This window comes from Balaenoptera borealis (genome assembly GCF_965194805.1).
Source record: "Balaenoptera borealis genome assembly, chromosome: 6".
NCBI lineage: Eukaryota > Metazoa > Chordata > Mammalia > Artiodactyla > Balaenopteridae > Balaenoptera > Balaenoptera borealis.
The window spans coordinates 32,962,605-32,986,333 of NC_138863.1; the positions used below are offsets into that span (position 1 = coordinate 32,962,605).

The window sequence follows — 23,729 nt, forward strand, 5'->3', positions numbered from 1 at the left end:
CATTCGAACAACTAAGGATTAGTCACCTTTTCCAATGTTTCAGGAATTGTACACTATGTTTCACTGCAGGACTACAGTGAAGTCATAAGAAGGTCATGTTTGTCAAGTCCTGGCTCTGGTATTTGTTTCTTCTGGAGAGAAGGGAACCTGTAGACTTTCTGCCTAGTAGCCCAAACGTTCTTAGTCAACGAAATGCACTGGATTCTTCTAATGTAAATAGTGTTCACAGAGCCTGTCCTGCTTATTATTCATAATCAATAAGAAAACATTATGAACCAAATTTGAGACATCTAGTCTTTGAAAAGAATGGAGGCCTCCAGTTCTTAGAACATGAAATAAGAGAGCCTCCTGGTGGTCAAAGTGGTGCACAGACTTGCTGCTGGGTACCTGAGGAACAGTGATTTTACCGTTTTTTTAACATGACCAAAAAAGTAAAGAGAAAAAGACACTATAGTAAAAAACAAAAAAGATTAAAGCATTTAACTGAAGGACCTATTTCCCAAACCCACTTACTCTAACTCACTTTTTCTAAAACCATGCCTGCTGAATGTAGTTTATAGGTAATACTGGTATTCATTTATTTAAAACTCTGCATTTATATATATATAAAGCACACCCACACATTCTTTCAGTGCTTATCATTTTGGTCAATTTTAACCCTAAAGATGTGCCATGAATCTCACAAAATAACTTACTGAATGACCTTAAGTTAAATTACTTTCAAGCACGCAGAGAACTCGGATGGACTAAGAAGCCTGATTAAGAGAAGTTAGGTGAGAATCTAAAATATTTTAAAAACTATTTTGGTACAGCATATCAATCAAGTTTGGTATTTCAGAGACAGAAAACACTGATAAGACTCCCTCCCTGAAGCAAAATGTGACAATCCAGTAAGGAGATAAACAGCAGGTAGCTATAAACTATAGCGTCGAGTGGCAGAAGGTAATGCTAGAAAGGAAGTGGCCGATGCACGGTAGACAACTTAGAATTTCAGGTCGAGGAGCGTGAACCATTGGCAACCTGATAAGGGTATTGACAAGATGATTGGCAGGAGAGTATAAAATTGTCTGGAGTAGGGAGAAAACAACAAAAAAAGGAAGACTAAAAGCCTACCGAAACAGCTCACAGAGGGAGGGGTTTTGAAACTCAGTTAAGAAGGTGCAGTGGGAGTTAGGAGGAGATAGAGATGGAAGAGGTTTCACTTCAGAATTTTACTGAATTATTTTTTACTTTTCTAAATGTGAGAAGATGTGACTTCCAGAGGGCATCACCAGTGTCATGGAGAAGCAAGTTTAATAAATTTATTTGTTTACTTTAAAAACTAAATAAAAATTTTGGTTTAAAAATCCCAGGTAGTTCTGAAGTTCTGCATGACATCTAAAGAAAATAACTCATTTTCTTAAATACATTTCCTTAGATGTCATATTTTCTGTGACATCTTACACAAAGTATTGGTTCATCTGTGAAAAGGTTGCTAAGCAAAGGAAAACTTCTCTCTTATCTGTCCCATTTATAGCAATTACAAAAGAAATCAAACATTCATTTGGGATGCTTGTTTCCTTGAATAGGAAATAGTTTCTGGGTTTTTCTACCTTCCTTTCTAATTAAGTAAAGAAGAAAGGAAGAGCTCCAGTGTTGAGAAGTTAAGCTGCTTGAGGACTTGATGGGAGAGGGAAGCACCAGGCAAGAGAAGGGTTCTTCTTGGAAGATCACACATCTACAATCAATACAACCTCCTCAATGTCTTTCCACCACCCACAATTTTAGGATAACTTTTTGTTGTTGTAGTTCCTTTTAAGGCTGATTTTGATACTCATTTTTATGGGGCAGGGACAGGGTAACCCTCAAAATATCCCAGAACAGTAATTTGTACAACAAGCTGGCCTAATATGGCACACAGTCAAAAAGATCAAATTTAAGTTGTGTGTGACTTACTTAGGGAAGGCTCTGTACTTGAAGCGTTTCTACAGAAAATAGGTGAAAGGCATCTGCATATATATCTGGAACCAAAAATTTGAACACACGATGTCAAAAATGTTCTATTTTAAAACCTATGAAGGCAGTCCCCTCTGTTAGCTGCACATTCCTTGAGATTCCCCTTTAACCCTGACCCAGTCTGCTGCCTCTTCCCTACCATCACTGACTCAGCCTTGGTTCAGGCTCTCATTATCTCTCACCAGTGCCATACTGGTCTCCATGTTTCTATACTCAACTCCCTTTCTCTCAATCCATTCTTTATACTGCGAGCTGAGTTATCTAATTTGAACCTTCCCTGCTTGAATTCTTCCAGTGGCTTCCAGCCAGGTCCAAACTCCTAGCATAGTTATGCTAGCCCTTCTGTGTTATAGTCCTGTCTGGGTCATCTGGGTTCCCCTGGATCATCTCTCTCCATACTATCACTTAGAATCCCAAACTCTACTCCCATCTAACATCTTCCCACCCCCCAGTAAAAGCTCCACCCTCTCCGGCCTCTAGGGCTTTGTGGGTGCTGCAACTTCTGCTTAGAGGGCCATTGCTCATTTCTTAACTAATTCCTACTTATATTTTAAGAGTCAGGAAAGTTATCTCAAAAGGAGAAATTGCCTCTGACTCAGTAAGACTGGATTAGGTATCCTTGCCATAATACCCCTAGTTTTCACTCGATCACAATACTTATAATCTGTACTATAATTTCCTCCAATTAAAATTTTCTCCAAATCTACTGTGAGCACCTTGAGGGTGGGCTGTGTCTTTTATCTCCCACTACAGTGCTTGCTACACAATAGGTGTTCAAAAAAGTTTTTTGATGCCCCTTCAAAAAAGAAACTTACTGGTCACAACAGAAATTGTATTTTGTTTGCAGTTCCTCTCCTGCCCCGAGTAGAGTCACTCTCCTTTTTCATCTATCCTGCCCATCTGTCAGTCCAAACTTCTTCAAATTACTTCTATCAAGGTCTTTCCTTCCTAAGAAACTTTGGCCTCCCTATTGTCTACGACAGCAAGTCCAAAACCTGGTTTTCAAAAGTCTTAATGTCTGTTTGGTTCTACATGTTCTGCTTTATTTCCAGTCTCTATTCTCCTTTATTTCTGGTCACTTCAGATATTCTGCCTTCACTTTTCCTACTGAAATCCCACCTGTCCTTTCAAGACCCAGCTCAGTAATCATTTCCTCATTGAAGTCTTCCCTGGCTCTTCAAACACATATTGAACATATAGTTTACCACTTATTTGGGCACTTACACGTCATCTTGATTGGATGGAACCTCTTCCTGGGTGGGCCTTCTCTCCTCCACAAGATGGCTTAAGTTCCTGGGGGGCAGGAATCGTATCATACTCAGTACAGCAATAATGATTCAATTTCAAGAAAGTGAATAATAACACATTATACCAATAAAATGAAAGCTGCCCAAATATGGAATTTGGACTTTAATTTGAAAAACACCAAGAATAATGAGGAAGATTAGTCACTATCTAAGTTTGTCCTTTGCTGAGAGGTATATAAACTGGGAAGATGGATCACATAGGTATAGGTGTAAATGAGAATAATTTTACTTGTGGTAAGTCATTATTAAAAGGTTCAGCAGGTCATTACTATACATTTCCTCCAGGTCATCATATTTTCTCTAAGGACATTTAGTTATCATCTTGAACATTACACAGTGGGTTCTGTAGAGGACTGCAATGTTACTCTGTAACATCATATATATAGTAAGGTTGGGCATGTGAGTCAAAAGGAAAAAGGTACTCCAAACCTATTATCCCTACAATATTATGTAAGGTAACAACAGAGCCTATGGGAGTAGACCATGCTTTTTCTCAAGCAAAAATCCCCTTGGCATACGTGGCTGTCCTGTGGATCCTGCTCCAGGACACTTAACTAATACACTGAATTAATCTAGAGTCAAAAACAATATGTTGCCTTCACCAACTCGTATTTCATTTTAACAAGGCCTTCTAAAAATACAAAGGTCTTGATGAATTGGGCAATTGGGATTGACATGTATACACTGATGTGTATAAAATTGATGACTAATAAGAACCTGCTGTATAAAAAAATAAATAAAATTCAAAAATTAAAAAAAAAATACAAAGATCTAACTGAAAAGATTATTTGATGATGTGAAGCACAAATGCAGTGTCAGGCCAACAGAGATAGTTGTTTTGGTACCTGGTAACTTTTCAGTAATCTCAAATTGCTTCATGTATGTTCCTGGCTACTCTATTTAGCCACTGGGTCATTTCCATTTTTATTTTTGAGTTTCTCTTCCTACAGTCAGAAACTGAAAACTGTAGTTCAAAGCAAAATGGAAAATACATTAGAATCTCATCTTTACCAGTTCTGTGGCTTTGGGCAAGGTGTTTGACTTCTCTGAGCCCATTATTTTAATTTATAAAACGGGAATAATAATATGCATTTTGTAGAATTGCTGTCAGGATTATCAACATATGTAAAATAACTAACACCATACCTGGCATACAGTGAGTGTGCAACTATTATTCTAATGTTAGTTGATTTTTTTTTTTTGATGTATCATACTGAGTAATGAAAGTCATATTAGATGAACATTTACTATTCTGGTGCAAAATACCTAAAATAACACACTAACAATCAATTTCTGATGACCTCATAAAATCAAAAGATACAATCACTGTTGTCATTAATATGATCTTTAATAAATGGAATAATGCACCATTTTACAGCAAGCCATTTTTAAACCTAAAGAACTTTCTTAAAATCTTCTTCTCCAATGTCTCTGTATCAATACAATCTTTTTATTTAGGTTTATATATATCAAAGCATTTACTTACAGTTATTCATAGAAAACTCTTTAGTGGCTTAATGTCAGCTTTCATAGTGGCATCAATAGATAATACAAAAGAAGTGATTTGCTTTATTTCATACTCACACCGATCCATCAAACACAACTTATACAGCATAGCAAGGTCTCAGACGGCTTATACAAAAGCAAAATAACTGAAAGCAATTATTCATAAAATTCATATATGATATTCTATTGGTAATGTAAGAGCAAAACACACCAACAAAAGATACCCGTTAACAAGAAAGAGGGTTCTGAGGAATTGCCAGTATTTTTCAGCCTTTCTTATTCCAGAAAAGCATCCTCAGAAATGAATACTCTGTAGCTTATGTTTCTCCTGTCCATTCAGAAAAAGCATGGCAGCTACACATTTCCAAATTTCAGCTACTACAACACCCTAAGAGTTAGTGTATTTTACAATTATCCACTTATCTTCATTTGAAAAATTATCAACAGAAAATTAAGGATGATTCCAGCTTATACAAACACTTACACAATATAATCTCCATGGAAACATGACAAGGCATACAAAAACTGTTTAAATAAATAAATGTGACCAGAAAAAGAAAAGCCACAGAAGCCAAGCAATTCAATATTAAACCAGGACCTATCTTTGAAGTTCATCTTTTATTAATTCAGTGTTCTTACTGTTAAGCTTCTTTAAAAATATGTTTTCCCTATCACACTTAAGAGGATTGGTAATAAGGTGGAGAGCCTGAGACAAGAGACTGGTTACAAATAACTTCACTGCAAGGATTTTAAGTATACATATACAGCTTACCAATTTGGAGCTTAAACTTGTCTGAAAGAAACATTCTATTTGGATCTGACAATGTGATAAATAGGTTACCATAGATTACCTTCTCAAAACCATCCAAGCTACTACTAAAGCTATAAACTCACTAGTCCACTTTTAGAAGACAGTTTAATAATGTTAAATTACCTCTTGAAAAATTTTATCTCAGAGGAACTTTACCAAGTTCTCCAATTAAAAACACAAAAACAAAATGAAACAGTTTGTCCCATCATGTACAACCATTTAACCAAAGAAGAGAAATCGTTTGAAGACTGTGCTTCAACTCTAAGGCCTAAATATGCTGCAACATGTAGCCAATTAGTTGAGTCATTTCCCTCTATTCAGTAATTATAAAACTGGGCAAGTTTTTATGATTAATGAAAGCTGATATTATATTTATGTAAATGAAGTCAAATCATAAGATGAAACATTAAATGAACTGTGTGTGCAACAAATTCAACTGTATCTAACTGTTTGTTTGCTATCAATTGAAGTTTTTCAGTGTGCAAAGGGATGAAAAGGGCCCTGAGTTTTTAAGTAATATTATGTCTACAGAGCAAGTCTAAAACAGGAAGATGGTTCTGAAATCTAAAGGTACAAATAAAATGTAAAAAACCCACATGTTGCCTTTTAAAACATTAAAGACAAAAACAAGTTGCAGTTTAAAATACAGTAATTTGCTTGAAAATTCAATCATAAACTGGACGCCCTAATGATGTGATAAGATTCCTTGTCTCTTACCCAGATTTTAAAATCTGAGTCTCAAATCAAGTTTAAAAAATGAATGTTACAACGTTTAACAGTAACACTATGAACATCACAGTAATAAAGGAATTAGAATTATCAAGATATAATATTTATTTTCGGCATGATTTTAGTAAACAGCATAAATTCTTCTGAAGTATTTACTTTTCAAATGTTATCAGCCATGAGATAAAATCTTAAATTTTTCCTTATATGCACAAATACTCAATTTTAACCAGTCACTTAAAAGTTGTTAGAGTCCAGTCTATGTTGCAAAACTATGATGAGTATTTCAAAAGTGGTCTGCAAAAATGTTCGTAGATAATACCTGATTATTGTAGGGTTTGCCATTGAAAGTTAATATTGCATTTTGTGTTTAATATTTGATACAAAGAAATATGTAAAATGTTGTGGCTCAATCATAATGAATGCTAAGCGTGCTGCAATATAGGTTAAAAAAGAATAGCAAAATGATACACAATTCTGTATGCATGGCTTTTTAGTTATAAACTAATGAGAGTATAAAATCATAAAACTCCACAATAGAAAATGTTAGATAATATAAACTCAAGTGCTGATTTGCTGACAATCTGATGGTTGGATCCACTGTCAAATGGTAACATCTTAATTCTCAATTCTATCCTATTTAACTACTACTTAACTGGAGTAATGAATTTGAATATAACAAAATATAATTTTAGGTGTTCTTAAATATAAGTAGGTATTAAAATAAAACTGAAGAGAAAATACTAAAGGAACCAAAGCAATTCTGTCTGAAGAACTGAGACTTAGGTGTTGAGAAGCCTGAAGTATACTGAAGAGTAACAGTGTTGGAGAGGATGAGCAACTGCTCTCTTTTCTTTACTATTGGATAAGAGAAACGGATATAAAATGAATCAGGAGGGAAGCAGAATAGATATGAAGAAAACTTTCCTGACACAGAAGATTGCAAGTCAGATAACCAAGGGACAGAGTAAGTGAAGACAGAAACTAAGAGGTGAATGAAGGAAAGTAATGGGGAGGTGCATCAGAGTGCCCTGGGATTTTTTCTTTTCTTGTATGTTAATCTGGGAACCTGTAGAAAATCCTTCGTTTGATAATATTTGTGTAAACTAGTTTAAACAGTGATTTGCCAGATTTACTCAATCAAGGATTATATTTAGGAATGGATCACGCAAGGTAGTTTTGGCTAAAGTTTACATAGTTCAGAATCTAAAAGTTAAAATGCACTCTTATTTGCTGAAGAGCAAACTGACAGTAAAAGGTATGAATATTTAGAAACTTCCTAGTCTGAAAAAGACTCCTGGGGTGTCTGTGGGAGTGTTATACAATTTCTAGGATAATTGGTCTAGATAATCAACTAACATGTGTGTCTAGATTTTAAGTTTAAGAAGTTAGCTTGGAAGATAGAGTAATATATAAAGCAATCTGTGAATAGTTACGTAATAACCTGCATATAACTGGTAGTAAGTTTAACATAAATATATAAAAGGTTGTACAGAAATAGAATGTAATCTCACATTCTAGGAACTAATTACCTCCAATGAAATATTCATTTTTATAAGTAAGAAAAAAAAGCCAAAAAGTTTGTTGAAATTTTTTTTCCATTTTAAATGACTTTGAAGAGAGAGGTTTATAGAGAATGGAAAATTCAGTAAATAGCTGCAGCCTATCAGGTGTTTCATTTGGCTTTAGAAGCCAAATTAGAAAATATTTTAAATAAAAATACTTGCCGAATTTTATGATAACTCCCACTGAAACACATACTTACTTGAGTGTTCCTACCTTTCTTTAATTATTTTCACATTCAGAACCAACACACATTTTCTGGAACAAGTGGATACCTGAAAGGAAGCTATACAAATTGCTTTATAAAAAGGACATTATCCTTCCTACATCCTCTTCAATTAGTTCTCTGGATTAGTAAAATTTTCTAAAGTCACTTTTAAAAGCAGAAATTTTCAAAATGAAGTGAAAGGATTGATGAGACAAAGTGAACATTAAATTAATTCCGCAAAATCAAATATGGAATCAATTTAGGAAAAGGTCTCTGTTCCCATAAGCCTTCGCTTTTCCCTTAAAATTTACTTTACCTTTAGTTCTGCAATATAAGACTGTCAGGAGTGAAGAGAAATGAAATGATTTTAAGATTCATGATGGCAGATGTGGGATTGAATTTTGTCTTGAATTAGTAATTTTTTTCAAGCAACAATCACCACAGACATGTCTGTACATCTCCTTTTGTTTGCCTAATTTCTAAAGTCATTAAGGTATCTGGTTTGGCTTATATACAAGCCACAATTGTGCTGGGGTATAATGACTAAATTTCTTACAAAATGTCAGTCCATCACGCATACTGTCATACAGTGTATAGGCAGTGTGGTGTCGATGAAAGAGATGTGAAGAGAGCAAGCCTAGGTTAAAAATCACAGATTTGTCAAATACTAGGTGTGGACCTCGGGCAAATCACTTAGGTTCTCTTAGCTTCAGTTTCCCCATCTGTAAAATGGGAATATTAACTATAATCCTCATACGGTTGCTATGAGGAGCAAAAGAGATAATGTGTATATATATATCCCAGCATTCAGTATATAATAAATGGCCAATTAGTATTAGTATCTACTCCTTTGCCTTCCAATAACTTTTTACACCAATATTTTTTTCCAATTACGCATTTAAAAAGAGGGAAACGTTTTAGGAATTATAATTAAATCATTTTGTCTAAACTCAATTCAAATCAAGTTCTTTCAATGACATTTCTTGTATACAATTAGGACAGTTAAGGGAATTAATATCAGACTTTGATTACCTATTATGATGCCTTTAGGGTTATAATACTTTTAAGGTTGAATTTTAGTATTTTTTCATTAAATGAATAGCCTTTAATTCAAAGGGACCCAAATGCTTTTCTACATGCAAAATTTTGTGATGGAAGTTAAATATTAGATTTAAGATACATTATTATTACATGAATAAAGTTTGCAAATGAGTATTTTAAGTAATCTTGCTTGCTTGTATACAGCAAACAGATTCTAAAAGTAAATAAGTCCGATGTACAAATTTAATTTAAAATTTATTAAAATGATCTACACTATTTCTCCTACTTTTCCAAGAGTCTACTAATAAAAACATGGGGAAAGGAAATTGTTTTAAACATGCTCGCATAAAAATGGGAAACTATAAGGAGTTCTTCTAATTTGGTATACCAATTTTTGAAAGCATTTTACTATTAAACATCAAAAAATGCTGAAAACCTTACAATCAACTGGCCAAAACACAGTGCAGTAGAATGTAAGACAACTCTTCTGTCAGGAAAAATCAGTTAGACCTCAAATGGTCATTTACCTTCGATGCTTCCAATTGGAGAAGGAATATAATTTATTTGGACTCAAAGATGTTCTAGAAATACTTAAAAGTAATATCCTGGAATGCAGTTGAAAGCCATTGAAAATCAAGAGAACCAAGTGAAAATTCATTGGAAAAAATATAAATAATTCATTACATAGATAAAAAAATAAGAAAATGAAAAATTTTTATGCTAGATGACTGAAAAATATGTTAAGGATCTGAATCAAGAGAAGGGCCAATAAAATACAAAGGGTGGAAATCCTGGGCACTAGCAAAATAATGTTAATTCTAAGAGTTCAAAACCATGTTCAGCAATCTAGCTGAACATCTCACTTCATAGTATCACAGTAGATGGCAAACAAAAGAAGGCTTATATACACAAGTAAGTCATAAATATTTTGGATAGCAAATTGGGAAATTTAGGCTGTCTTTAGCTAAATGATGTGGATAGAGGAATATGAGTGAGAAAATTTTGTTCAGGAGATAAAAACCTCAATCAGGAATTTGGGATTTGTGTTTTCCTCTCAGCTTTTTTATCTCCCAGAGAAATCTTAGAACTTAATTAAAGTCTATTAAGTACTCTGAGAATCTGGAAAAAAAAAGTGAGATCTTCATTGTTTGCAAATTGATAGAAAACAATTTGTGCTCATAAAAAAAGTCCCTTATTTGACATAAAGTGCTTTATTTAAAAAAACATGCAGAGATTGTTTTAGAGACGATTATCAGTAATGAAAGAAGCAAAGGAAGCTTTAAAAAAACAACATGATTTGAATATACATAATGTTATCACTAAAAGGTACATTCTAATATAATGTAAATAATAAATGCTCACATATCAAAGATGATATGAAAAACTGGCAAATGGAAAAATGATGAAAATAGGATTAGTGAAGAAACAGTTTTGAAAAGAGAGAGGTTAAGTCTCAGGCTGCTCAAAAATGATAGGTTTGGCAGCAATCCTTCCTTCCACAGGGGTTTGGCATGCCAGTTGAATGATTTTTCCACACAGTGCTTTAGGTCATGGGAAGAGGAATCATTTTCAGATAAAGTTACCAGGCTTTGCTTGGGAAAAGAAAAAAAAAGATACTACAGGTTCAAAACTATGAATTACTTTTGAAGTTATTTTAAACAGGATGTAATTTTATTTGAGTCAAACATGGCCTATTCAGAGAATGAAGGCTATAATACTATACTGTGTTAACCATCTATCTACTTAAAAATTCCATATAAGTATAGCTCTATAAGTTTTCTGATAAAAATGTGCTACTTAAATAAATGAATATGGAACATGTACATATAAAAAAATAAAATAAAATGGAAAACAGCTAATATTTGACTTGCTCATTGTTCTATGCTCTTATGAACTTCCAAAACCAGAACCAAATATGTTCATTAAAATGCCTGGAAGGAAATGTTTAGGATTTGGAAGGATAAAAGAAATGGCATTTCAAATTAGGTTTTGGTAGTTCCTTCTTTAGAGCCCTTTGAGACAATGTTTTTGCATTCTCCATAAGGAGAGAGAAAGCAAGAAATCAGGTAGCTGCTTTCTCTTGTGCAAAAATTCACTGTCAAAGAACTGACCTGCTAAAAGTATGGAGGATGGGGGAGGAAAATGTTCATATCATGGAAGAATGCGTATTCTGTTAGGAAGAGAACTTATGAGAAAGCTTATTTGTGGCCTACAGACTATTGCACATTCAAACAAAACACAAGAGAAAAGAAAGTCCAACAGATAATGTGTTCAGGAACATATCAACATATAAACTAGCTTGTGCCCAGAAATAAAACATGGATACCAGACACCACTGCAGTCAAACCTGTCGTAATTTGTTTCTGATTTAATGACCTTTAGAAACTGGTCCAAACTGATTATCAGCAATACATTGTTTTTGCTTTTTTTCTTAAAAAAATATTTTGAGACCACTTTTGATACACACACATATAATTCTGTGGTCATAACAGACAAATATAACTTTAGCGAGACTAAACAAAAGTGCAAAACTTAAAAAAAAAAATTAAAAAATATGGAAGCATAAGCTAAATTTTTCTGCATAGCTGAAATCTATTTAAAGCAAGTCCTTGTTGCAGGGGTGGGAGGGGGTACTGACAGGAGAATAAAGCAGTTTTTTTTTAATGTCTTCTGCATGTTTAAATGATGCAAAAAATAATTTCACTCCATAGGCTTGGAAACATTTCACAGACAGTTCATTCCTATATCTTTTGACACCATGGTTGTGGCAGTGCCTCCTTCTGCAAGGTAAACAGCGGTGCTGGATTTGGAATGAACTGCCCTGTCTTTGCCATTGTTGTTGACCTCACAGTCCAGTGGTTCAGTAGAGATGACCCAGGTGGACGGGCGCCACCGTTTAAGAGAATAAGGAGTTTTCACACGTTTCTTGATCTTTTCACCAGATCCTGACTTGCCATCTTGTGTTGACTCACCTACTGAAAATAAAAGTGCAGAAAAATGAACTATATATAAAGAAACTATTAAAAAGTAAAAAGTTAGGGTTGTAACTGGAAAAGAGATCAAACTAATGTCTACAGGAGGAGCTAATGGACATTTCTTGAAATTTATGATGCCAAGCAATATTTTTCTAGGCAAAACTTAACCAACTTATTTTTGAGACTCTGTAAGCCTAACGTTTTTATAACTGGTTGAATTATTCCATAGGGCAAGGAAGAAAATATAGAAAAACCACAAAAAGCAAAAACAGAGGAGAAAATTCCAAGTTCTCAATTGTATTCTCAAATCCTTTGGTTATTGGTAGCAAGTCTAACTTGGCAAAATGCATTTAATCATTCTACTTCATGCTCAAAGTAGGCACCTGGAATATAATACTTTTCAGAAGAATGACATAAACACTACAGTACAAATTTTCTAGTAATTTCCCTGTCTCAAACCTGACAAGACATTTTACTGATATGGAACCCTGCCATAAGGTATGTCAACCTTTCTATAATACAAGCCACTCAAGCAAGGGGCTAGATTCTACTGATTTTGGTCAGCTGAATCCCTTTAGCCCATTTCGCAGTCCTTGACAACAGCCATAAAACATGACTTAGTTTCTTGTTTTTTTTTTATAAGTGCTATCAGCCTAAAAGAGAAATCATTTTGTACAATGATGACTGTTAAAGATTTTGGTGAGCTCTCCTGTCTTGTGTTATAATCCTTCTAGGACCATAAACCAAGTATCAAGTTATTTGTTTAAGTCGCTAGAGGTCCCATAGCACAATGCTACAGGCGTGTGGGAGACTCAACACACAACTCCTGAAAAAACTGACATTAAAAACCAAGAACAATTTTATAGTTTCTTTATAGTGACTCTTCTGAATCTTCTCTGGACTTTTAAGATTTATTAAGATTAGTCAGATAAAATCTAAATGTGTATATAATAGATATAATATGCTCAACAAACTGTTTCAAAAGTTATACTGGTATCATTTTACCTGGATCTTTTAAACTGGTGAGTACTTTATCTCAACTATTCACAAAAAGTATGTGAGTTGCATTATAAACCAGCAGCTACATAAGGTACATATTAAATTGGTAATTATTCTGATTATTGTGACACTGACTTTTTAATTATCAACAAAAACATTACTTTTTTCTTTACAATAGTCTAATTACTTTTGAAGTCTAATCAAATGTGGTAAAAGTAAATACTGCTGTTGAAACACAATCTGTTTCTATCTAAGTAGTTACTTAAATGGTCCCAAAAGACAAGCAGGAGAGATTATACAATCCCTCCACTTACACTGCAAACTGCTGTCATCAAGGACATTTGTGGCTGAAAGATCCAGAGAATTAGGCCTCTGTGCTCTTCTAGGCTTTGATGGTCCAGGGTCTGCTATTGTGCTTGGAACACCCTGTGTAAGAACATCTTGCTCTGAACATGGATTGCTGTTGTTGTTATTGGAATTAGTTCGGCCGCCTTCCAGTGGCCGTTCCCTCCTGTCCACAAGACGATCCAGAACACCTTCGTCGTGGCCAGCCTGTTGCTCTCGTCTCAGTAAAGGTTCATGCTCATCAGGACTGGAATTAATATTCAGCCGGGTGTCCTCACCGATGAACTGATTCTGCAGCATTTCTTGGGCTCTATGTGCCACTGTGTTGGCTGTCTGGACAGATGGTACTACCCCATTGGCATACTGGGTAGTGGCAGCATGGGAGTTAACGTTGTGGTTTCTACCTGCCACACCATTCATGGTGACCGTCACCACATGAGGTTCTGCAGCATTGATTGTATTCATCTTGGCAACTCCAGTTTCTACTTGTTTCAAGTTTGATTTGTGCTTGCTGCCAAATTTCAGCCGGGGCTCCTTTGTTGAATTTTTGGTGTTTAAAGGCAAACTAGTAGGTCTCTTAGGAAGGTTCTGTTGCTTGGGGAGAGGATAGATCTGAGCAGGTGGGACATCAGGAATTAAACATGCTTGGCCATTTGCAGCCTGTGTGAAGTCCTGCTGCCCAGTCACTTCCACTGCAAGCTTTATGAGGGGGTAAAGCAAGCTAGAACTGGTACTGCTCAGGGGGTCTGGCCCACTGAACTGTTTAAGAGAATGCTCCATGAGATTCTCATCAGAACTTTCCTTGAGGTTTTTATCAACTTCTTTTGGATCCAGCTTGTTGGTCTCCAAGTCTTCTTCTGTCAGTTGTAAGCAGACAGGGGTTGGCCCGATTGTCTGTGAAACATTTGTAGCATGCAGATTTGTTTCATCTGGGTATGGCATCTCAGATATAGTGGTCATGCCGGTGCTTGGAGTGAGGCCAGTGGTGTTTGTGGTTGTAGTGTTGGTAGACAGGCTGGTGACGCTTGTTTCAGGGCTGGGGATTCGAGCTTGTGCTTGCTGCCGTTCATAGTTAATCGAGTTTCGGTTCTTTTCCCCTATAGTCAAAGGAGTGCTGGACATCGAATGCTCAGAGGAAATATTCTTCACAATGCTGTCAGTGTGATGGATAGAGTCTTCAATGTATGAGGAAGAAGAATAATCTGGATAAGGGCCAATCTTTGGCACACGCCTATTGTGTGACAGGTTGCTTAAAGAAAGAAAAAAAGTGCCACATTGAGAATACATTTATGACAAACTGACTCTCCAAGTTTAACACCTCTGATTTTAAAGTATGAATTGCTTTTTATTTTATTTCTAACCCACAATATTCTAGAGATTATTTAAGAAAAAAATTCTAATCAAATATTAATCAAGTATCAACTAATAACTTGCTAAAGGCTAGTTTTATACTATTTAACCCTACCAAAAAACCTATGTGGATCTAGATATGATTTTTATAGATGTTCATTATTTTGGTTTATAAGAGTTATTATTTTTAAAGATCTCCCCTATAGTTTTGTAATATTAGCAAATATATCTTTATAAATTGTATATTTGCACAAGACATGAAGTTCCGTGAGAGGAGGAACCAAGGCATGTGTCTTTTGCATTTCCACAATTCTAGATACACAGTGGCTACTCAACAAATATGTTACCAATTAAGTTCCAAATAGTAAAAAGAACACAAGCTTTTAGGTTGTTCCAAAGTGCTCCATTAAATGGCATAGTCTAGCAAAGAAACATATCTTCCTAGGTAGACTGAGCCATATCAATGAAGGTCTTAGATATGGGTCTTAGAGCCTAGAGTACAAGGCAGAATGTGACACTCAGATTAAAAAAAAAAAAAAAAAAAAAATCAAAGATTCAGGGACTTCCCTGGTGGCGCAGTGGTTAAGAATCTGCCTGCCAACGCAGGGGACACGGGTTTGAGCCCTGGTCCAGGAAGATCCCACATGCTGCGGAGCAACTAAGCCTGTGCGTCACAACTGCTGAGCCTGCGCTCTAGAGCCCATGAGCCACAACTGAGCCCGTGTGCCACAACTACTGAAGCCTGCGCACCTAGAGCCCGTGCTCCGCAACAAGAGAAGCCACTGCAATGAGAAGCCCACGCACCGCAAAGAAGAGTAGCCCCTGCTGGCCGCAACTAGAGAAAGCCAGCGCGCAGCAACGAAGACCCAATGCAGCCAAAACTAAATAAGTAAATTAATTAATTAATTAATTTAAAAAAATCAAAGATTCAGAATTGCTCTCCAGTTATCAAGGGTTTTTCACTGTCACTGTCACACCTTGAGAGTGATGGTTCTTGAGCATCACACTATAATATATTTATGTTTTAAAAATAAAAGCCAGGCCAAGATATGGAAGCAACCCAAGTGCCTATTGATAGGTGAACAGATATACTATATGATTTCACTTTTACATTGAATCGAAAAAACAAAACAAATGAACAAACAAAACTAAACAGAAACAGAGGTACCGATACAGAGAAGAAACAGGTAGTCGCCAGAGAAGAGGGGGTTGGAGGGAGGAAAGAAATAGGTGGGGGAGATGAAGAGGTATAAAATTCTAGTTGCAGAATAAATGAGTCATGGGTATGAAATGCACACTGTGGGGGAATATAGTAAATAACTATGTAATAACTTTGCATGGTGATATACTGTAACTGGACGTATCTTGGTGATCATTTTGAAATGTACAGAAATACCAAATCACTATGTTGTGTAACAGGAACTAACATAGTGTTGTAGGTTGATTATATTTCAAAAACAAACTCATAGAAAAAGAGATCAGACTTGTGGTTACTAGAGGCAGAGGGTGGGGGTAAGAGGAACTGGATGAAGGCAGTCAAAAGGTCCAAACTTCCAGTTATAAGATAAATAAGTACTAGGGATGTAATGTACATGATAAATATAATTAGCACTGCTGTATGTTATGTATGAAAGTTGTTAAGAGAGTAAATCCGAAGAGATCTCATCACAAGAGGAAAAAAATTTTTTCCCTATTTCCTTAATTTTGTATTTATGAGATGATGAATATTCATTAAACTTATTGTGATAATCATTTAATGATGTATGTAAGTCAAATCATTATGGTATATATGTTAAACTTATACGGTGCTATATATCAATTATACCCCAATAAACTGGAAGAAAAAATAAAATGAAACAAAATGAAATGAAATGAAATAAAATAAAATAAAATAAAAATGAGGGAGAGTTTTAACTAAAACAATCAAGTATAAACATTGGGAACATTAATAGATACAAGTGTTATAGCAGAAAAGCAGCAACTAAAGGAGAAGAAGTGCTATGAAGAAAGACTGATGAAGTTATGAGGGGAATGACAGGAAGGGGAGGAAGAAAAAAGCTTTTGTACTGCACAAGAAAAGGAAGTTAAGGAGGGATGTAGGGTAAGATTCAATACAATGAAACCTAGAGTGGAATGAGTGTGGGATGAACTATGATTTGGGGGAAACTATTTAGAAGACATGAAAAGAAGCATGTAAAGGGTAGAGCTGAATAACACAGGAGGCAAAAATGGCCAAAGAAAGGAGGAGCATCAAAGTTTCTTCTTACCAGTCAAGAAAAGTTAAAAAACACTTAAAGTAAAAGTGGCTGACTCTTAAGAGAGATGCAAGTAGCATACTAAATCACATAGAAAATACAGAGATAAAGGGAGATGGAAGAGGAAGACTATCTTCAGATGTGTGTAAAATGAGAAAGTTTATATTTAGAATTGCTAGTCTCTACCTTTCTTGACTTCCTGATATAATGGGAATAAAGGTTTATATGCTGAAGGTAATTCAGTCTAAATGTAAGTAGTGTAAACCCAATTTTGGGCCTATAGTTCATAACACAATTCGTTCTCAGAAATTAGAACAATAGAAAATAGCAAAGGAAATGATTCAAGAATCGAGTTGTTTTTATCTCAATTTTCTCTGGTTACTCCTTTCCTGGATGCCCTTCTGAAAACTTTTAACATAACATTTTAGATAAAATGACAAATTTGTGGGAAGACTTTATCCCCTAAACATGGAACAAAGAAACACAGATTACACAGTCTGAAAGTTCCAAGTTTTAGGAATTTTTTTTAAGCCCTTTTATTTACAACCAAAAATCATATTTCTAATAAAGAAATGTCTCATGAAATAATGCTCATGATGGGATGAAAAGACCTTACAAATTGCTTTCTTGTAAATGTAGTAGCATTCTATAAAGAAAGAACATTGGATAGGAAGGCTGGAAACTTTAGTTTCCAGTGAAGCAGTGGTTAGATACACAGGCAAGTTCATAGTTCTATTTCCTTTAAACAAACAAACAAAATGCAGGGGAAAGAGAAATAATGCCAACAAAGTATAATCAAGACAATATAGTATGTAGAAGTGCTTATAAACTTTTGGAACTATGAAAATGTTTTTCCTTCATTACTGTAGGGAACTTGGAGCATTAACAGAGAAAGACTAATCTTTTACTATATCGTTAGATATACAAAAACACAGATTTCATCTTGCACTTATACCATAAAAAAACTTTGGTAAAAGAACAGGAATACTGAAAGAAAAATTATGACATTAGATTGTACAAGTTAATCACTGCACTTTTAGTCTGGCTTAATAGTATTTATTTCCTGTTCTCTGTTTGGTATCAGTTTTAAATACTGACAGAGGGATTCCAAACCTTCAGGGTCTTACCGCTCATTCTGCATAGCAGTAGACATTGGATTGACTGTTGGGCTCACAGATTTGTTTCTTTCCCATATCACCATAAGTTCAGCCATCCTCTCCTCAGCACACTGTGCGGTAAGCCGAGCCTCTGCATCCTGGTCCCAACAGTCTTCGATTGTCTCCTTGAGTGACCTCACTGCCTGTAATAAAGTACATGGTCAAACAGTGTACCTTATCAAAAAATACTGAGTTTTTTAGCGACATGAAGTGACAGAAAAATCAGTTTTCTTTAACCAATATTTTATATTAACTATAATAAAATATCTTAGACTTCAGAGATTTGTAAAGGGGCATATTTCTCAAAAGGTGAGGAGCAAGTATGTAAGCAAACTTTAACTAAACTCATTGAAGAATTATCCACAATAGTAAGCAGTTGTAGTAAGTTACATGTTTCTTCAAGGCCACACATTTATGTCATTGTTGATCCACAGCACTGTTATTTCAATCAATAGCCACTAATTCCACTTCAAAAATGAGTTCTGAGTTTTATGAAATTTTGGCACTAGTCTGTCTTCAATCTCTAGGTGAACTTTTTCTTCTTTTCTCCTAGTAAGAGTGCTTCATTCAAACCGTAAATATTAAAGGCCTGGTATTTTCTTCGTATTTAAAAACTAGTTTCATTAGTAGTATCAAAAGCAGTCCCATTCTGTAGCATTCATATATATAAGCAATGAACAACAGTGTCCCATTTGGGGAAAGTTGGTATAAACTCCCTTTTAAAAAACAGATTTTAGGGACTTTCCTGGTGGTCCAGTGGTAAAGAATCCACCTTCCAATACAGGGGACTCGGGTTCGATCCCTGGTCAGGGAACTAAGATCCCATATGGTGCAGGGCAACTGCATGCCAGAACTAAAGATGCCTCATGCCACAACTGAAAAAGATCCCACGTGCTGCAACTAAAGATCCCGCACGCCACATGACTGAGTGTCATGCAATCCCATAAGCCCGCCTGCCACAGCTACTGAGCTCGCATCCCTCAATGAGAGAGCCCAAGTGCCACAAACTACAGAGCCCATGTGCCCTGGAGCCTGTGTGCCACAACTAGAGAGAGAAAACCCACATGCCACAACTAGAGAGAAGCCTGCACACCACAACTAAGACCCCGTATGCTGCAACTAAGACCCAACGCAGCCAAAAAAAAAACAGATTTTATGTACTTAAAGATACTTTTTAAAATATATATTATCCCTTTATTAACATCGCACTCATGGTCAACAGCACTATACCTCATGCCCTAATGAAGCTCATCTAGCACATGTTTTTCCTTCTTCGTAAGGAATATCACAGCCTTCTTGTGCGTAGGAACACTAGACAGTAGTTCAGCATTACAATTAGGGGCCATTTTAAACTGTGAAATCACCAACAAAATGCACAAAAGTGTGAAAAATAAGGTACTAAATACATAGCAAAAAGGAGACTTGTTTACAGTACAAGAGATGAAGCAAGAAGGCCTTGTTAGACCTTCAGCTGGGAACATTACATCTGAACTCAAGTTTTTCACTGCTCTACACATATCCACAAATGACTGGGACAGTGTTCTGAGTGTTGATTTTAGGACTACAAATACACTTTAGCAAGTAGTTGAATTCCAAATATGAAATTCATGAATAATGAGGAAAGACTGTATATAATGGATTTAAAATGGACTTGGATTTGAAGATAATAAAAGAAACTCAAGAATCAATCATAACTAACTTTTTGTGACAAATATACCTCTAAAAACTAGTTATACATTTACCTTAGTGGATTTTAATATTGGTTTGAAAAAATGAACTGGTCCCAAGTTATGAAAAGAGGAATTTTTCTTTTTATTTTGAAATAATTTCAAACTTACTTTTCTTTTCCTTCATAATCTTGACATTTTTGAAGATTATAGGCCAGTTACTTTTTAAAATGTTCCTCAACTTATCTGATGTTTCGTCATGATCATATTCAAAGTTTGCATCTTTGGCAGAAAATCACAGAAGAGATGCTGTGTTCTTCTCATTGAATCCTATCGTGTGGTACACATTTTTGATTTGTCCCATTACTAGAGAAGTTAAGCTTGATCACATGACTGAGTTGGTGTCTGCCAGGTTTCTTCACTGTAAAGTTCCATTTTCCCTTTAATAATCAATCACCGTTTGGGGGGGAAGTACTCAAAGCCCTGTAAATATCCTGTTCTGCATTCAACTTTTCACCCACTAGTTTTAGCATGTCTTGATGTTTCTTGGCTGAATCAATTATTTCTATGATGCTTGCCAGTAAGAAGACACTTAAAAAAATGATAGTAAATCCATAATAGGAATATAGACAAAGTGCACATAAACAAGAAATGCAAATACCTTAAAAATATGCTAAAATGCTCAACCTTATTCACCATGTTGAGGTAGTACATAAAATGTAGTAGTTAAGAATATTAGTTCCAGTTTTGTAGTGTCAGTACCAGCTCAATTAAGATCCTGGCTTCAAATTTTTTATTTATTTTTTAAAAAAATTAATAGCTACTTTATTTATTTATTTATTTATTTATTTTTGGCTGTGTTGGGTCCTCGTTTCGTGCGAGGGCTTTCTCTAGTTGCAGCAAGCGGGGGCCACTCTTCATCGCGGTGCGGGGGCCGCTCTTCATCGCGGTGCGCCGGCCTTTCACTATCGCGGCCCCTCCCGTTGCGGGGCACAGGCTCCAGACGCGCAGGCTCAGCGGTTGTGGCTCACGGGCCCAGCCGCTCCGCGGCATGTGGGATCCTCCCAGACCAGGGCTCGAACCCGTGTCCCCTGCATTGGCAGGCAGACTCTCAACCACTGCACCACCAGGGAAGCCCCTGGCTTCAAATTGTGGCTCTATTATTTACTAGTTACAAATCAAAACAAGATCTATTTTTACCTACCACATTAACAACGATAAATAAAATTTTGTAACACAAAGTGTTAGTGATGGAAAAACAGGCTCCCAATATATATTATTATTGGGCGTGCCATCAGTTTGGCGGGTAATCTGGCAATAACAAATTTCAAATGTATTTTCCCTTTGATCCAGCAATACTACTTCCAGGAATTTATTCCTCAACTACACTTTTACATTTGCAGAAAAATGCATGTATAAGATGTTCACTGCAGTTGTCATTTATAACTGCAAAAGCTGGAAACTACCTACATGTCCTCTAACAGCAATCTGCTAAAAATTTATGGTATAATGGATACTATGCAGCATTAAAAGAATGAGGAAGATGTATATGTTCCCAATTGCTAAGTAAAATGGTTAAATGGGTATAGTAATTCCCATTAGTATGTTAGAAAAGGATATAAAAACATATAGTCTTGTAATATGCAGACATTTCTGGAAGTCTACAGAAGGAACTTAACAGTGGTTGCTTCTCCAGAGGGGTTTTTGGATGTCTGAGGTGAGTGTAAGAGTTTTCACTGCATATTTTTTGTATTGCTAAAAATAACTTTAAAAAATATATATATTTATTTATTTATTTGACCGCGCCTGGTCCTAGTTGCAGCACACGGGATGGGATCTTTGTTGCCTCGTTCGGGATCTTCGTTGTGGCGTGCGGGATCTTTAGTTGCAGCATGTGGGATCTTTTTCAGTTGTGGCATGAGGCATCTTTAGTTCTGGCATGCAGGCTCTTAGCTGCAGCATGTGGGATATAGTTTCCTGACCAGGGATTGAACCTGGGGCCCCTGCACTGGGAGCGCAGAGTCTTAACTGCTGGGCCACCAGGGAAGTCCCTAAAAATAACGCTTTATTGTTTGAACTCTTTGAATTTTTACCACATGCATGAAAAACATTTAATTAAATGACTTTTTTTAAGTGAGTAATGTATGTATTGATAATATGTCACTAAATTCAAAAGGTCAAAAAGGGAATACAATCTCCCTTCCATCCCTATCCACCAACCACCCATTTTCCCTCTCTACAGGCAACAAATATCACCCATTTCTTGAGTATTCTTCCAGAGAAACTCTGTTTTTTTTCAAGCACATATACGTCACATACCCCCACATACAAATTTATAGCTTCATCCATGTTCTTAATTACTAAACATAAAATGCAACACTGAAGCATACACACTGAAATCTTTCTAAAGCAAAGATCTGGACACCTTTACACACAAAACTAAAAGTGACTCTTTCCTTTTCAAAAATAAAGCACTAACTATTTTACAGAGTCCCATTCACCAACTGCTGGCTGGCCCAGAAAAGCTCAGAAACACCAATATCCAAGTAGTTAGAAATCATACACTGAGTTTTCTATATCTTGAGGAAACAGAGACATTGAATGTGGATAAAATTTGTTATTTTTCATTATACAGTTGGGAAATAATTTGATAAAATTCTTTTTGAAAAATGAGACTAAAAAAAGACAGTCATCAAGGCATTGTATTGGATGATGAATAAAATCAGGTAAACAGAAGCATTGTTCCCTACGTCTAAGAAGTTTCCATTTTTCAGACAGAATCATTGTTGATGAATAATAATAGTAAATAATTGATGAGTTCTAACTTTGTACTAGATTGTTTTAACTCATTTAATTCTTATATGAAGTAAATACTATTATCATCTCCATTTTTCAGATGCAAGAAAAGAGGCCCAGAGGAGAAGTTAGGACACATGGCAAAGTTAAGATCAAAGTCCAGGCAGCATAGCTCCACAATTTATACATTATCCTATGCTGACTGACTCTAAGCTATGCTGGTACAGGAAAGTTCCCAGTGGATAAATGGGTTGGTTCTGCTACAAAATTTGCAAGTTGATTTTTTGAAGAAAATCTATTACAAGTTCCAAAGAACGTTAAAATAATAGTTGGTAAGTCATTAACACAAGTAAAGACTTAGAAGTTACTAATAAGAAATTGGGAAAAGGAAAAATTAGAAAAATAACTGAGAATTCAAAGAGGATGACTATAAGGAGGACTTTGAGGGTCTAAAAAACAATAATTTGGTTGGAGAAAACTTCCAGAAATAGAGTAAAGCAATGCTGAATACCCCAGAATAAGGGGAAAAGTCATTAAGAGAAGATTAATGAAATAAACAGTATTAAACAGGAGGATTAAGTCACCAATGGGAAGTCAGGTCTTCAAAAAAAATACTGAGAACGGACTTGACAATTCAGATGAAATTTAGATGAAACGGATAAATTCCTTCCAAGGCACAAACTACCATCAACTATACTCCAATAAAAAGTTAAAAGAAAAAAAAAAAAAACAGACAAACTGCCAATGCTCACTCAAGAAGGGATAGATGACCTGAATATTTCCTGTATCTATTAAGGAAGGTAAATTTGTATTTTAAAACTTTCCCACCAAGAAAACACCAGGCCTGGATGGCTTTCTGAATGAATTCTACCAAACATTTAAGAAAAAATTAATGCCAAGTCTACACAGGTCTGCCAGAAAATCAAACAGGGGAGGATATTACCTAGTTCACTCTATGAGGACCTCAGTCAAAATGGCAGAGGAAGGATCTTTGGGGGACATTCCTCCCAATAAGCACCAATAACTTG

General features: G+C 35.6%; 1 protein-coding gene across 2 annotated transcripts in view; it reads right to left on the reverse strand.

Moving 5' to 3' along the window:
• Nucleotides 1-4,631: 4,631 nt before the first annotated feature.
• Nucleotides 4,632-23,729, reverse strand: part of BMPR2 (bone morphogenetic protein receptor type 2) — a 184,126-nt gene continuing 165,028 nt past the window's right edge. For both annotated transcript variants that reach the window (XM_082397046.1, XM_082397047.1), the window contains 3 exons: nt 18,209-18,381; nt 13,446-14,725; nt 4,632-12,132 (listed from right to left, as the gene is read on the reverse strand). In XM_082397046.1, the coding sequence (XP_082253172.1) occupies nt 11,882-12,132; nt 13,446-14,725; nt 18,209-18,381 (1,704 nt within the window). In that variant the 3' untranslated portion in view covers nt 4,632-11,881. The remainder of the gene's footprint in view (nt 12,133-13,445; nt 14,726-18,208; nt 18,382-23,729) is intronic.